The sequence below is a fragment of the Notolepis coatsorum genome, assembly GCF_963971535.1.
Source record: "Notolepis coatsorum genome assembly, chromosome: 7".
Lineage (NCBI taxonomy): Eukaryota > Metazoa > Chordata > Actinopteri > Aulopiformes > Paralepididae > Notolepis > Notolepis coatsorum.
The window spans coordinates 82562702-82579189 of record NC_140171.1 but is presented as its reverse complement, the minus strand read 5'-3'; the positions used below and the strand labels follow the sequence as shown (position 1 = coordinate 82579189).

The 16488-nt window shown below is 43.8% G+C and overlaps 1 protein-coding gene across 1 annotated transcript in view; it reads right to left on the bottom strand.

Moving 5' to 3' along the window:
- Nucleotides 1–16488, bottom strand: part of inpp4b (inositol polyphosphate-4-phosphatase type II B) — a gene marked incomplete at its 5' end in the record, with an annotated part of 822779 nt that overhangs the window by 26242 nt on the left and 780049 nt on the right. Inside the window, one exon of the mRNA XM_084318315.1 lies at nt 9332–9458. Within this exon, the coding sequence (XP_084174441.1) occupies nt 9332–9458 (127 nt within the window). The remainder of the gene's footprint in view (nt 1–9331; nt 9459–16488) is intronic.

Genomic DNA, 16488 nt, shown 5'->3' with positions numbered 1-16488 from the left:
TGCGAAGAGGCACTCAAGCAACTCAAGGCACAGGGTGAGCAGACCGTGGCTTGACCCCACGACTACACACACACGCACAACCCGCATGCCACCCGGGAACGAACAGAGGGAAAAACCTCGTTACTGCCCCCAGAATCACGTGGGTCAAGGGTAAACCCAACCCCGTGGCAAGGCCGTAGCAGCGGAGCGCGAAGGAAGACCCAGACCCACCAAAGGGACTGGACCCCCTGGAACGGGGGCCCAGAGAAGTCCATGATGCCAGCATCAAGACCCCACCAGGTGGGCACTTAGTGACCCCGCCCCCCACATCGGCAGCGTATTCGGACAAAAGCCCCTCAGCCGAGCGGGCCCTGTCCCCCCAATAGTACACCGCCTGGCACACTGACCCTGCAGAACAGGCAGTCAGCATGGCCGTAAGCACACAAAAAAGGTTAACCAACGGAAGCAGGCAGCGCACCGGGGAAAAACCAGGCAACAGGCTATTAACCCTAGCCTGGAGACTGCGGACGAGACAGGCGCCAGAGGGGACAGCTGAACACAGCCGCCCCGGCGGAAGGGGCGTAAGCTGGCGGTGTTGCATGACCAAGCCTCCATTTAAAAAAAATAACACCCAGAGGGGTTGAGGCAGAGAAGGCTGACACGATTGGCAGACGTCATGAACGTGCAGGGGCACCCTCAAACGGTGAACCCGGGAGTTGACACTGCTCCAACACACCAGGGAATCAACCACCTTGGTGTTACCCAATGCGGTGGTTGTTCCTATAACCCCTCAAGAAAAAACTCCAAAACACACCTGCGGGTATACACCGGCTATACCGCAGTACAAGTGTTTCAGTTTTTCAAAAAAGGGTTAACCCAGGCCTACGGGTCGACGAAACATTACTTCGGACCGGGCCCGGCAATACGGGAAGCACAGGGTCACCAGAGGAGGTCAAAGACCACCCCAACAGGCCCCTCTTCGCCATGCGTGAGAGAGGAGTGAAAAAGAATGGAGAACCAACCCCAAGCACACCGTACTTGGTATTCCCAGGCGGTCTCCCAACCAAGTACTAACCAGGACCAACCTGTGTAACGGCCGAGATCTGACGAGATCGAGCGTGTACAGGTTGGCATGGCCGTAAGCCATTACGACAGTGCTGAGTAAAAAACGTACCCAACCAGGGTCTCCATAGTGCTTAACCCTGTGACACCCGGACCAACCTGGCATTTTTCCCCCTGAAAAAAGCCCAAGTCCCTCAGGGTACCAGAACAACAGATGTGCATCCCCGGCGGACAACGGGTTCAACTGATCCGGACCAGCGTGACCAGAACCAGTTCCGTGCCCTAACCACGCCGACATGCCTACTCCAGGAGAAAGGGCAGATATGCGTGTTGATCTTAAACATGAAAAGAAGGCGCCACCCAGACGTTCGGGCGAACCGCGCCCGGTGGCCCACCCCCAGGGCGTGAGACCCCTCTACATATGTTCAGATCCATTCCGTCATCATCCCCCAGACATGAACGAGAATCCGTCGATAACAAAAACCAGGTCGTTGGATTTGGTCGTCGGAAGAGGAAAAACCTCCATCCCAGTTGCTTTATAAAAACGCCGTTTTAACCTCAAGCAACCAATGCGTGCCAGTCAGTCGCCTGTTTACAGAACACCCCGAGCTAGCACTATACGTGCGTCGGGACACACCCACATCAATGAACAGGCTATTTAGACCTGTCATTGAATCCCCAAGGCGCCATGGGGAACGACAAGAGGGGTGTGACACTTCCTAACTCCAACTCTTTTTAGTAGAAAAGAAGGAAGCACCAACAGTATGTATCCCAGTCTACACAGCCGGGGGTAAAATTTTTCACATTTTTACATCCCACCACCCTCCCATAGGAAGGAGACGGGAATCCCCAGAGAGACTTCCCACGCGAGCTGTACAGATTGAAAAGAATATATTGCACCTTGAGCCATGTAAAAAATTGGATTTAGGGCTCTCCGGGGAGGAGGCACTGAACCCATACACACTTAATAATCAAATTGAATCGAATACATACACAATAGAGTAGGACTCCTTCTAGAGGGTCCACTCACCTTGACAATCTGAGGAGGAGGCTCTGTACTCTGAAGGAGGCTCCCTCACATGGAAGGAGGAGTCCCAACTCACAGAAGGCCCGAATAGGAGCTTGGTGAGGAGGAGCCCTGACCACCCCCCGAAACAGATCCATCACATGGACCTGAACAGCACACGGAAGTCCTACCAACAGAGACGCGCACGGTGACGTACTCTATGGCGGGGGAATTTCTGCGGTGCACACGCCCAATATTCAGGCCGTGTGACCAGGAAACTCCCTCCCCCCCCCCCCCCCCCCTCACCCTGTAACGTGCCGAACCGCAACGTGACAGGAACCTTGAAGGACAGGTGGGTTTACCCCTGACCAACAGAAAAAAGGGGAAGGAAAGGTTACCAGTTCACCCCTTTACGACCCCACACCCATGATACGATGTAATGACAAAAAGAGAATATGACACAGTCATAGTCAGCTCTATGAAGCGTCTGACAGCTTCACACAGCGCATGAGCTAACCTGCTATCTGATTTTTACTAAGGAAAAAAAACACAGAATAGAGAGGGCTCTTCAAGAGCCCCGGTACCAAACTTACACATGTGCTTCTGTGGCCAGTCTAACCCAGTTGTAGGTCACATGACACACACAACCCATCATCACCTACAAAAAATGGCAAAAACACTCTACAGAGGTTTTTCATAATGAGAGAATACATAATTCTCGATTAGTATCGGCCACAGGCCTTGCTAAGCACACACGAAAGCGACCAAACAATCTTTTCTTTTAGGAAATTAAAGTTTCTCCAGCAGTTTTAGCACAACCTCAGCAATCAAGCTAAGGGTTACATTGCATCCCTACCACACAGAGACACAATGCAGTGCAACAACATGTCTGATAGGAGGATGAAGAAGTCCCCAGGTAACCAGGGGAAAAACACAATCCTCCTACTTTACCCTTAATACGGCCAGTTAAAACAGGAAAACCTGTTAATATGTGAACACACTGTTCATTGTCATTACAGGCTGAGAAAAGAAAGAACATTCTTTACTCATTTGTCACTAAGCATAGCTTTATAGGTTAGTTAACCCCCTTAGTTGTGAGTACACGGTACATATAAACACACATGATGTTTCTCAACACAACAAACCAGATCATTTTCACATCTGAAACAACAACCCGATTTGCACGGAGAAGCTAAATACCTAGTGACAAGACAATTCACACACAACTCACGTCGTATCCTAAATGTAGTGCAGTAACACTTGTTTTGGAAAACATCGTTATTTACAAAACATTTAGAAGGGAAAGCCAGAAGAAGTGTACAAGGTCTGGTCAGACCTGGCCTACCCGGAGCGTAGATCAACGAAGTGCAGTCTCAAGACACCGTAGAAAACACAGCCGTCCTGTGTTGTTCGATCTGGGCAGCGTCGCCGCTCCAACCCGTCGCTACGGTCCCCTTTGTAGACGCAGGCTTTGCCGTCCTGGCCCAGGGCAGGTTCGACGAACATCCTCTGTCAAAGATGACGTCGTATTCAAGAGTGTTTAAAACATGTTATAATCAAAGCACGCTCAACAGAGTAGCATTAAGCTAACGGCCGCTCCAACCGTCGGTCGCTACTGCCCCTGCCCGCGAGACGCCGAGCGAACGGCGCACGCGACCAGAGGGGAGCTCGCGGCGGCGCGCGAGGAGCCGGAACCACCCCGCGCTGGGCCTTGGCCGATAGCAGCAAGCTAACGTTTCCTAGTGATCACAGCAGGCTAGCGCCGCAGCTAACAGCTGACTGGCTAACAGTAGGCCCACTAACCGTAAGCTAAGCAGCTATCACCTGAACTTGTACACAATGATATAACACTCACCCAGACAGGCCGCCGTTCTGAAACCCTCCTCACTTTTTAAGAGAAAAGAGAAACAAGATGTTAACACAGTTTTACAACGGTGATTTTACCAACACCCGACGGAGCCAGCACAATACCCAACTGGCCTGTGTAGCTGACTTTGAACACAGATCTTCCGCTAAAGAACATCTATGCCCATCAAGTTCAAGTTCAAGTTCAAGTTCTTTAATAGTTGTCATACAGAAGTACAGAATACTTTCATACAAAATGCTTCTTACTGTTACGCTCCAGAGACTGTGCTAGACAAGATAGTATCAAATAACATAATAACATAATATAGCATGAATTTAGAAGAAGAAAAATGAGGTCACAGTGTTCGGTATAGACATATGTACAATGTTCTGAGTTACCATATAATATACAATACACAATACTATGCAGTGTACTAATGTACAGTACTATCTAGTGCAAAGCATATCTCCTCGTGAGGGAATACTCTCATTTGGCTATGAAAGATGGGGCCTTAACACGGTGACAGAGAGATATCCACTCGTCCAGAAAACACAGGGATCACCAGTGTTAATGGTCGTGGCCCACTAGTCAAACTATAATGGGCTTCAGATCAAGGTCTTCCGCTGCTGCCCAAGAGGCTGAACCAAAAGACCTTAAACTGGGGCCGGTGTTCGTAAACATTGTCAGTTAGCCCCCATAGCACTAACAGACAAGTGGAGCCGCAAGCAAACAGTACTCACCCAACCTGAAACCCACCGCTTCTCACAACAGCGGCGCATCCTACAGTTCAGCTGTGTCCTGAAAGGTTTCACCCCAACCAACACAGCAAGGAACTGCAGTTGAGAGGCATGCAGCGGCGTGCTCCCAATACGAAAACCGGTGGAGGATTTTTAGAATGATCACCATTTTCCAGACACTCCAGTGACGAAGACAATATCGCCGTATTTTCTCGAAAATAGTGAGAGAGAAAATAAAGATATGATGTCAACGTATCTCCTTGTTCTTCCTTTCCTCGTAAACATTGCTTTTCCAGCTAATATTTTTCTCCACGTCAAGTGGGCATATAGCAACACGTTGCTTGTGATGAAATTTGAGAAGGAGATGAGTGTGTGGCACCACCCCTGCTTATATAGGTAAGCGGATGGGGGTGTGGCCAGATGAATGCTGGCATTTAAAGGTACATTTTGAAATTTATTCAGTGTATATATGCTGAAGAGAGATATATGCATGAGACGCTGAGCGTGAGCTAGTGTGATACAGAACAGATAGTCACTATGGTTTCAGAGCTAACAGATCAACAGCAATGGCATTAATGGAGTTAACAGAATAAATCACCAACAGTTTAGATAATAAGAAACATGTAGTATGAGTATTCTTAGACCTCAAAAAAGCATTCAATACCATTAATCATGACATATTACTGAATTTTTTTTAAAGGTATGGAATAAGGGGGGGAGTGGCGTTAAACTGGTTGAATAGTTATGGAATAGGCAACAGTTTGTGCAGATGGGTGACCATACATCATCACATGCCGATATCACCTGTGGAGTCCCACAGGATCAGTGTTAGGACCTTTATTGTTTATTTTATACATCAATGACATAGTAGTGTATCCAATATTTTGAAATTTGTTTTATTGGCAGATGATACCAATGTGTTTTGTTCTTTGTTAAATTGTCATTCAATTTGAGTAAAACCAAACTTATGTTATTTGGAAATCGTAAAAAATAGACACGCAAGTACAAATGACAATAGATTATGTTAACATTGAAAGAGTGTATGCAAATACATTTCTAGGTGTGATACTGAACCACAAAATCTGCTGGAAACCTCACATAAACTACATACAAACAAAAATCGCAAGGAGCACTGCAGTACTAGGGAAAACCAAACACATATTGGATCATAAATCACTGTACATTCTATATTGCTCACTAGTAGTACCATATCTGTGTGTAGATTTGGGGTAACACTTATAAGTTATATAACCATTATGCACACTACAAAAAAGAGCAATTAGGATTATCAATAAGGTACTGTAGGGCTTCAGATTTTTATCATCAATTACTAACGTCCTCGTATGAAACCCTCCAACTAGACTCTGCCTGGAGGAGGGATATACCAGACCTGGAAAATGACTTTGATTGGCAAGGAGCCTGGGCAAATGTCCGACTTACATCAAGGAACCCGGACCATCAACAAATCAATCTTAACTATATTCACAGGACATACTTGACTCCTATAAGACTGAGCAGAATGGGTCTTAAACAAGACTCCAAATGCTCCCAATGTACAAATGGGGACGAAGGGACATTTATGCACATGTATTGGGACTGCCCACCAGTTAAGGCATTCTGGAAAGATGTGACCCAACAATTATCAAAACTCGTATCTTGGAATATACCTGTACACCCCTCGGTATTACTATTGAATGATGTTTTTGAGTTTGCAGTAAATCCACAGCTAAAGAGATTGGTTTTATCGGGTATCACAGTAGCTAAAAAGCTGATTGCATCACGCTGGTTTCAACCGGAAAAAATTTGCCGGAAAGTTTGGTTTCTTACATATCTCGATGTGATTTATCAAGAAATATCTACAGCAAGAATTCTGGGTCTCAATGAATCCAAAATGTCAATGTGGTTAGAAGTGGTGGAGAGAATAAAAGCTAGCTTATAATGGTACAGTAGTGTCTGGTTAGGTGCGAGGGATAATGGAGGTACTACCCAAGGTGGGGTCCGGGAGGGGGGGGTTCGAGCTGGAGCATATGTGTGTAGGTTTTTAGATAACAGGTATTAGGGGTATATCTTATATAAGACAATTAACTAAAATGTGATTTCATTGGATGTGCTCTGACAACTAATGCTTGTATATCTTATCGTGTGTTGTCATGTTTGTTTATGTGTTTGTTTAAAAAATAATTAAAAAATAAAATACAAAAAAAAAGGTACTGTAGGGCTGACCCCTATTAGTCGATTAGTCAACTAATCGGTCGAAAGGAGCCGTAGTCGACTAGCCAACCTCTTAGTCGAATAGAAAAAATATATATATATTATTATTATTATTATAATTTTTTTATCATTCTTTCCAAAAGAAAAGAGGCCTAGAAGCGTGGCTAACGCTAATGGCATGCATACCAGAGGCTAACTGCCTACGAAAACAGGCACAGAGGCACTGAAAGAGGATTTCACCCATCTAATGAACACACTAGACAAATATCAAGATGTATCCATCAGTGGACCAATTGCATACTTTTGCAGAGGACAAGAAGCCTTCAGTCGACTCCTTCAGACATTAAGCACCCCCCCCCCCACAGCCCAAATGGAATGATAAAAAAAAAAAAAAAAAAAAAACGTTTTAAATATTAAAAATATTAAAACATTTCATTTTTTTTTGTCGACCAATAGTCGACTAACGGCACATTTTTGCCAATCATAGTCGACCATCCAAATCCTTAGTCGGGGATAGCCCTACAATAAGGTAGGATATCTGGAACACTGTTGTTGGTGTTTAAAACCATATGCCATGAAACTCAGGGACCTGGCTGAATTTAAGACTGCACTTTAGAGCACGAAACAATTCACTCCCGGGTAACATCCCAAAATTTTTATGTGATAGAGAGGGGGGTTACAATTTAAGAGGAGAGTCTTACTTCAAGAAACAGGCTGTTAATTCAACAATGAAGAGTGTATTTCAGTTTGTGAAGTGAATCTGTGGAATGGTTTGAGTGTGGAATTAAAACAAAGCACAAATATAAATTACTTATTAAAAACATATAAAATGATTATATCTCAGAGGTATATGGATGAGGATGCGTTGTGTTGACCGCTTGAGCCCTGGCGTCCCTGTCAAGGGGCTAGTGCTCGGCAGGAATATCATTAGTATTATTACTGATATTTTCTTTTCATAATAATATGTTCTTTTAATAGTGTGAAAATTTGGGTTGTATTAAAATGAGCTAATATGAGTTGCATAATATTTTTTATCTGTTTATTACTTTATTGTTTTATAATTTATTTAAAATCTATTTCATTTGTCTTTCATTTATGTTCGAAATAAATAAACTCATTCATTCATTATATATATATTACAGTATTTATTAGCCCCTTACGTGACTGCAATGTGCAAGCCAGGGGCTGGCTTTTTAATACACAGTCACTCTCAGCTATGTTGCTACCAGGCTTGTTTGGAGCACCAAGCACTGCTTCCCAGCTCGGGGTGGGTCAAAAATATATCAGATATGAATTTCAAAGCTACCCAGCGTACAATATAGGTTTCACACAGCGAGGCACTGGGGTCTGGAAGCTCGGAGTTGCTAATAAACAGTTTAAATCATTGTTACAAAACGAGTGGTACTCAGAGCGAGCCGTGTATTTCCGCCGTTGGTGTCACAGCGCATGCGCACCAGGCAGCCAAAATACGGAAATACACGGCTCGCTCTGTGATGCCGCGTCACATTACGTGGGAAGAAGCGGAAGAACCAGAGGACATCTCGTTGCTACAACTAGGAAGCCTTCACGAAACGAAACTTCCGAAATTCGTGACGCGAAGTGAGAGATATCGGGGTCTATAAAAAAAATCCCATATGTCCTAGTAGGAATTACCACTAGGAGGCTGACGTGAATGGTTTTTCCCAGTCGGAAGCTGGTTCTTCCGCTTCTTCCCACGTAACGTGAACGCGGCATCACAGAGCGAGCCGTGTATTTCCGTATTTTGGCTGCCTGGTGCGCATGCGCTGTGACACCAACAGCGGAAATACACAGCTCGCTCTGAGTACCACTCGTTTTGTAACAATGATTTAAACTGTTTATTAGCTACTCCGAGCTTCCAGACCCCAGCGCCTCGCTGTGTGAAACCCATATTGTACGCTGGGTAGCTTTGAAATTCATATCTGATATATTTTTGACCCACCCCGAGCTGGGAAGCAGTGCTTGGTGCTCCAAACGAGCCTGGTAGCAACATAGCTGAGAGTGACTGTGTATTAAAAAGCCAGCCCCTGGCTTGCACATCGCAGTTACGTAAGGGGCTAAGTATTTATATGAGCACTTTAACTTGAAGTACCAACCTGATACCAATAGCAAATGTCAGATCCATCACTTTATTGAACAGTAGGCTATGGCGTTAGAGACCATTAGTTTGGGGTCATTGAACAACAGTTCTCCATTAGAGAGAGAACTACTGTAACATGCTTCTATGAACCAAACATGAAAATCAAGTTGCTTTGCTTTGATTTATATCATGTTACAGGCTCTTAGTATTGGACTTTATAATTTGGGAAATCGTCCGATGTGGATATCCTGTTTTGGCAGCCATCAGCCCAATTATGCAGTAATATCAGTATCAGTTTTGGGATATCCCCCTTTTTTTGGGGCATATTTGTGAACTTGATATGAATTCACTTGCCAAACTAAAGAAAAAGAAAAAACACAAGTAACTCTTACCGTCTGCCACAGACTACGGGCTGCAGGTCACTCAGGTCGTCTGTCTTGGCCTCTGTGATCTTGAATGTGACTCTGTGCAGATCGGAGATTCCGACCTCCATGTCCTCCAGCATGCCTATCTCCTCACCTGTACAGCAACAACACAACAAGGTCCTTAGTGACCCACCTCCTGGTTAGTTTCACTTTCTGTCTCCTAACGGTCCGACGGCCCGAAGGTGGGCCATCGCACATTGCAGCGCATTTGCCCTTGTTTGATGTGTCCCGCTGTTTTAGTGTCTCTGAACCAATCGGTTGAAAGCTAAGATGGCCACTGTTTGATTGACATCCTACTTGGCCTATTACATGCTTCCAGTTTCGGGTTATAAGACCAAACAGCCAACGACCATCATTTTAGAAAAAGTGACCACCTCTGGTTTCGCCTCCTGGTGACCGGACCAAACACTTCTGACAGTGAAAATTATTGACCGTTTATGTAGCCAATGAAATTCTGAAAACGACGATATCTCACGTGAGGGATATTTCCCAGGATATATATTGTTTTCTATCTGCGGATAAGGTCCAGACTCGTTCGACATCTGCTGCGCGTGTCAATGCATTGGTGCCAATGGCCATTTTGGATAAACATACCTATACATACCATTAGAATCTAAACACAAATTTTCTGTGGTATTGTTATCAACTTTGGACCTGTAGGCAGGCACGTGCACACATAGAGCCCAAGGGGTGCTTGAGCACCTGCCCTTTTGAGCCTCATAAAAAAAGTGCACTTATTTTTTTTGTATCATTGCGCATATAGACTGCCCTTCCAACTGAAAAATGTCAGGATATAATCAAAATATTAGGTAAAGAGAGAGTGATGCCCCATATTCCATTGCAGTTTGCACGGCCTCCTCAGCGTGCCTCTCCGCGGACCCAGTGTTAATTTTGTCAACGGAAATAATGACTAAATATGGTCGTCAACGAAGCTTTTTCCCCCGATGACAATGAGACGTGACGTCACGTTAATGTAGATCATGTGACACTAACGTGACTAAATTATTTATGCATTATAGTTGACTACATCTGAGGACACAAAAATGTACTTTACAAAAACCATGACGAATTCTCTCTTAATTTATGTTGACTAAAACAAGATGAGACAAATTAATTATAACTTTTAGAATAATTCACGTTATTATTCCAGCATTTCCCATTTCCGTTTCCGGCTAATCGATAGGTAAGGTCCTCACCGTTTATGGCCCGCTAAAAGCCAAGCTACGCAAGGCTAAAAACCGCGTCTCAGGTCTCTCTTGACTACAGCTTATACCAATAACCATGAACGGAATCTGCTACTCTCTCAACACTTCTGAGGCAGCCGAAGAGTTCTACCAAAAGAACATAGCATTTAAGACGACGGAGGCTAAAGAGGATGACTAGGCTGCGAGAAGAGCTAATAGCACCTATATCCCAGACACAGACATGCTCTCCCCCGTAGATACTCCTTCGTCTGTGTACACCCACTACTATCAACATTACACATGGATACAACAAGGACAAGACCATGTTCACTTATAAAGGTAAGGTTGATATGAAAAGAAAAGACACAGACGAGTACTAACACAGAGTGAGATGGGTCCTACTAGTATAAGTTGTTAATGAATCCCTTTAGCGCTTGAAGCGCACTAAAACATCGTAATGACTTTTTATTTTTCATATAATGTTGGGTACATGCTCAGTAGAGTTAGAATGCTCCCAGTCTTAGGGGCTGTGATATTTTGTTAGCACACTTTATGCACATAGAAGTGCAGTGGCAGATGGAGGCCGCCATTTTAAGTTTTAAGTTTAAAGTGACGTCAGCGATCTACGGTTGTACTCGACGGACAAAAGGGAATGTGTGTGTGACGTGTGTTAAATTTGTACAGTAGGTCCCAGTGAGAATTGCAATCAGTGTGTACTGTGTATTTACACTATCCTAATGTTGCTTTGTTGGTTAAAAAAATAAATAAGCAATTTTAATCAGAATATGTTCCATTCCATCAATTTCTGAATCTATTGACCATTTCAAGGAATGTTTGGTTACTATTGAGCTTCTAGCCTTCTACTGAACTTATTGTGAATCAGCTGATAGGGTTTTGGCTAGACTATACTTAATAAATAGAATTGCATTATTTACAATATAAAAATATAAAATGCCTTTTTTTATTAACGAAAACCAGACAAAAATCATCAGTTTTCTGCGACTAAATCTAGACAAAAACAAAAAAGACAAAATCGAGACCAACACTGACTAAGACTAAAATGCTCAGACCTGTAGTTGACTAAAACGGACTAAACTAAAAATAAATGAATGTGACTAAATATGATGAAAACGAAAAAGGAGCATTTGACACATGACTAAGGTTAAAACTAAAATTAAAATAGCTGCCAAAATGAACACTGCACGGACCTATATATTTTATGCATAGCGTGGGTGGTGAATGGTGATGATGATGATGATAGAAACCTCTGTGGCACATATACTGCTGGTATTACACTCACTGAGGGACACGAAGAAGTCAAGTCCGATGGGATTTGGGAATCTCAAATACAAATCGGGATTGGAATAAAAAATGCATTTATATTAAACAATACAGAATATACAGCACTTCTTGGGGTCTGTAGGGTAAGCACTTATTCTCTCCCCCCTGAACATTTATGGAGATGTATGGGCCTTTTTTTTATCCTCTTTTTCTCCGCCTGATTTTTCTATGCTTTTTCCTCCCATCCCAATTTAGTCGTTATGCCAATTCCCCCCCCCCCTCCCCTACCTGGTCTTTGTGCGCATGTTCCCCCTACTGGTCGGTACAAGGGAACCCTGAAGTCTACCACATGCTTCCTCCGACACATGCAGAGACAGCCAGCGGCTCTCTTTTCACCTGGCAGCGAGGACTCTCATTGGTGAGAAACTTGAAGAAACTTGAAACTTGAACTTGAAGTGTAACGCGTGGGAGGTCACGCTGCCTTCACCACTTCCTGCCTTTCGCTGAGCAGGCGCCCAGACCTGACCTGTAGGTGTCGCTGTCCACAACACCAGATTACCACCCACGACTTCCCTCCCGCTAACTCAGCCAAACAAGTTAGTATGACGATCGGCCCAAGCCGCAGACAATGCTGACTCCGGGAGTCGAGACCGCAGCCTCTTGCATTGGTGACGAGCGCAATCTCCGCTACGCCACCCGACCGCCAGATGTATGGGCCTTTTAAGTCAGTGATAAAAGTGTCTTTCCAGGATAAGTGAGCTCCTGCACTGATTATTATAGTTCAATATTTGATCACCAAAACCCCCCAAAAAGCATAAAATGAGACCAGACTCATGCATGTGCTATAAATGGTTCAAGAATAGCTTTCAAATTACTTTGGGTATGCAATCGACAGGCGTTTTATGCAATATTCTTTTAGATAAAACAAAATTGCAGGAGTGTTAAGAGGTTACTGATGGCCTGGGGTGCTTTATTTTTATTTTATTTTATTTTATTATTATTATTATTTTTATCTTTATCAGAGCATGGTTGTATAATAGAAGGGTATAGGCCATCTCTTAGCTAACTGAGAGAAAACGGAGCTATTAACTGTTTAGCGTCATTTTGATGCGAAAACAGTTTGAGCATCATGGTGAGAAGCAAACAGGAAATCTCCACCCTCTCAAGCCCCTGTGACTGTGGCTAACCTACTGTCGAACTCTTTAGGAGAAAAGTGCCAAATGTATTTTATTTACTCAAAATTACCTATATTATTTATCCAAAACAAATGGTATAATTTAAATGTCCCCTAAATGATAAAATGTACTCCTTGCAACTATTTTCAAAAGTAAATTGAAATTAAATGAACTTTAGGAGTAAAGAAATAATAATTTATATCAGGCATCTATGCGGGCAGCACGGGAGGGCTTGACTGGTTTACCGTCTGGCATCTATGTAATGGGGGCAGCCCCAGAGGACTTGCATTGAAACATGCGGCCCTGGTGCACCCTGGGAAATGGTGTGTCTGCGGTCTGTAGTGTTGCATGGGCTGTAGGCCTGTAATGTTTGACATTACAACAGTTGGATATATTGTTTGAAAATTTTTGATGCATGACATTCATGACATGGTTAAGTTTAAAGAATAATGTTGATTATTGGTGTAAAAAATTTATAAATAATAAATAAATAATATGTATATATATATATATATATATATATATATATATATATATATATATATATATATATATATATATATATATATATAATACATAAAAATAATAAATAATAATAATACACAATGTAAAATGTATTGGTAAATGCTGAATGAATGTTCTTAATGAAAATGCATTTGGTAATTGTTTATTTGAATGAACTGATATAATATAGGCTAAATGTATTAAAGGTGACATGTACTATAAATGTCATTTTTCAGTCTCTAGCATTGTATTATAGTAATAGGAGTTCGTATCAATGTGTTTTAGTGTCTAAATACCATATTGGCGGATTGCTCTGTTTCAGCTCAGCCCCTTTCCTCCTCCAGTAAATCAGGCCATTTTTATTTGAACGGCTGAGTCACGTCATTCGGACGCTGGGTAGCAGACAGTGATGTGATTGGCTCTGTGGTTGTAGCTAATGCCCGCCCACATTCTACCTAGACTGACTGTACACAGCGAGTGGAAACCACTTCCTCATACTCTGCATGGGGAGAGAGAGAGAGAGAGAGAGAGATAGAGAGCACTTGGGGGGGTGGGGTGGACCTGCCGCGCGCCACACACCCGCAAACGGGAGATTGAAAGAAAGAAAAAAAAAACCACAAGCTGCCGCGCGGACTGATTAGAAATATAAAACAATGCATTTTTTGGAAAAAAACCTTACAAATGTCTTCAATAGACTAACAGGAATTGTGTAAATTTGCTCAAATAGTGCTAGGAATAGCAGTACATAGCCCCTTTAATGTTAATTATAATTTATGATATTATTATAGCCTATGTGTTATGTTGATGTTGAAACATTTCCTTTCATACACTTTCAGGTTTATAACCTGCTATTGTGACTGCTATTGTGACAACCATTTGTCAACCAAATAAATGACAAACTAAGGTCAAAGAAAAGCCACAGTTATATCCTTCCTTTATCACATTGCCTGAGCCCTTCGAGTGGGGAAAACAAGAACAAACTTGACAGTTATAAACCAGGGGCCCAAGCGTCCAGCTGAATCTGCCCCGAAGAGTGTTGCCTGGAAGAGGAGCGCCACGGAGTCAGGGAAAGGTCCAACAGAACCCCTGCCAGTGTCGGAGAAACCTTGGGCAGCTCTAAGAAAGGAGGATGGATTCAGTTGTGCTGGAATCCCTAAAGGGAAAGAGCTCGGTCGCACAGACTGCCTTCAGTAAGAGGACCAACAGGCTGGCTTTTACGATTCACCTGCTCGAGGAGAGGAATCTCATTGATGAGTTAGGCCTTGTTGTGGACTTTGGTAGGGTCAGCGACACAGGGTCTGAATACGTCGATGCTCTCGAAATGGAGGCAGAAGAAAACGCAGATTCCCAGGTGAAAGAAGAAGTCGAGAGCATAAAAGCGAAGACAACGAAGTGCTCAACCCGATATGAAGAAGTGGTTACACTCACTAAAGAAGCACTATGGTCCAGATTCGCTGAAGATGACATCAAATTGGATGCCGAGAAAGCAGAAAAGAAGTGGGCTGAATTAGAAGCACTGGATTTGAAGGAGTTACTAGCGGAGGACTTTGATGTGCAGAGGGAGAGCCTGGGCGAGAATATCCACAGGTTCGGGCAGAAAATGGCTGCTTGGGAAGGTCTTGTCTCCAGCACCAAGACAAAGGAGCTTAACACTAGCACAGCCATGCAGAAAATTCCACTAATTCCCGCCAGGAACGGGTCAGATGACCCGACAGCTTATATGAGAAATATGAGAAAAATAAACAGTGTAAACTATATAATTACCTCTGAATATAAAAATATTATTTTTTTTTTGGATGGAAGAGCCACACATTGACGGGCAAAGAGCCACATGCGGCTCGCGAGCCACGGGTTGGCCACCCCTGCGCTAGACGCTCGCAAAGTGCTGTGACTTTCGTCTATTCCAACAGCCCATATGTGGAATAACGTTCTAATTACATTTTCCATAAAATACAAAAAAAATAAAAATAAAATAATAATTACATTTTCCTGAAGTCATTTTGAAATGTCAGAAACCGTGCCAGATAAAACGGGTACTTTTAGGAAACGGCATTGAGTGACAGAGCTGGAGCTCGACCGAGTGACAAGGATACATTTGTTGAAAATGTACCCCTTGTCGGCTGTGCTAGTGTTAAAAAGCAAGAAGGCTAAGAGACTTACAGAGTGACTGGGAGCGGAAATGGCGGCAGATGAACCTGAAGTCACGAAAGGGCTTTGCTTGGAGCCAGAATGAGGAGGAGGAAGAGGAAGAGGAAGAGGAGAGTTTAAAGACTGAAGTGCCGGCCCATCCAGATCCGCTTGGATCCAGTAGAGATGATCAACCCCTCTCTCTCAGTGAGCCTCCCGGTGTCAAGCAGGAAATCGCTGCAGGTCATGGAAACCCGCTCGGTCCGTCGGGGCCACTTCCAAGAAGTTCTGGAGCCGGTATCCAGTCTCTGGCTGGGACCAGCACTGCACCAAATGTCGCAGGCACACCGCTAGGGTACCCAAATGCTCCACAAGGCGTCTTTCCTTATATGCAACCCAGAGTCAAGTTTCCACTTGAGAGAGCACGCCTCTCCACATTTTCTGGGGACATGGTCGATTATTACCGGTGGAAGGCGGAGTGGGAGGAGCTTGAGCTGCTTGGGAACCTGCAGAGGACTTTTGGAGTGACAAGGTTCCACCTTCTTGCAAGCCTGAGTGAGAAGGTGAAAAGGGACCTAGTCTTATCTAGCTGCAAGTATGCAGATATGTTTAATCGCCTTGCCAACAGGTATGGGAATAAAGCTAGGATCGTCCAGCTGATCGCAAGTGAGGTCCAGGGCCTAGCCCCGTGAAGGGAAACAACCCAAGGAAGGCTATTGAACTGATCCAGGCAGTGGAGAGGGCTCTAGATAATCAGATTTGGGGAGAAGAGGACGTTATAAAGAACCGTTTGGTCGCTCAGTCCCTAGAAAGCAAACTGCCTAGCTCCCTAAAGAAGGAATGGATTTCTCAC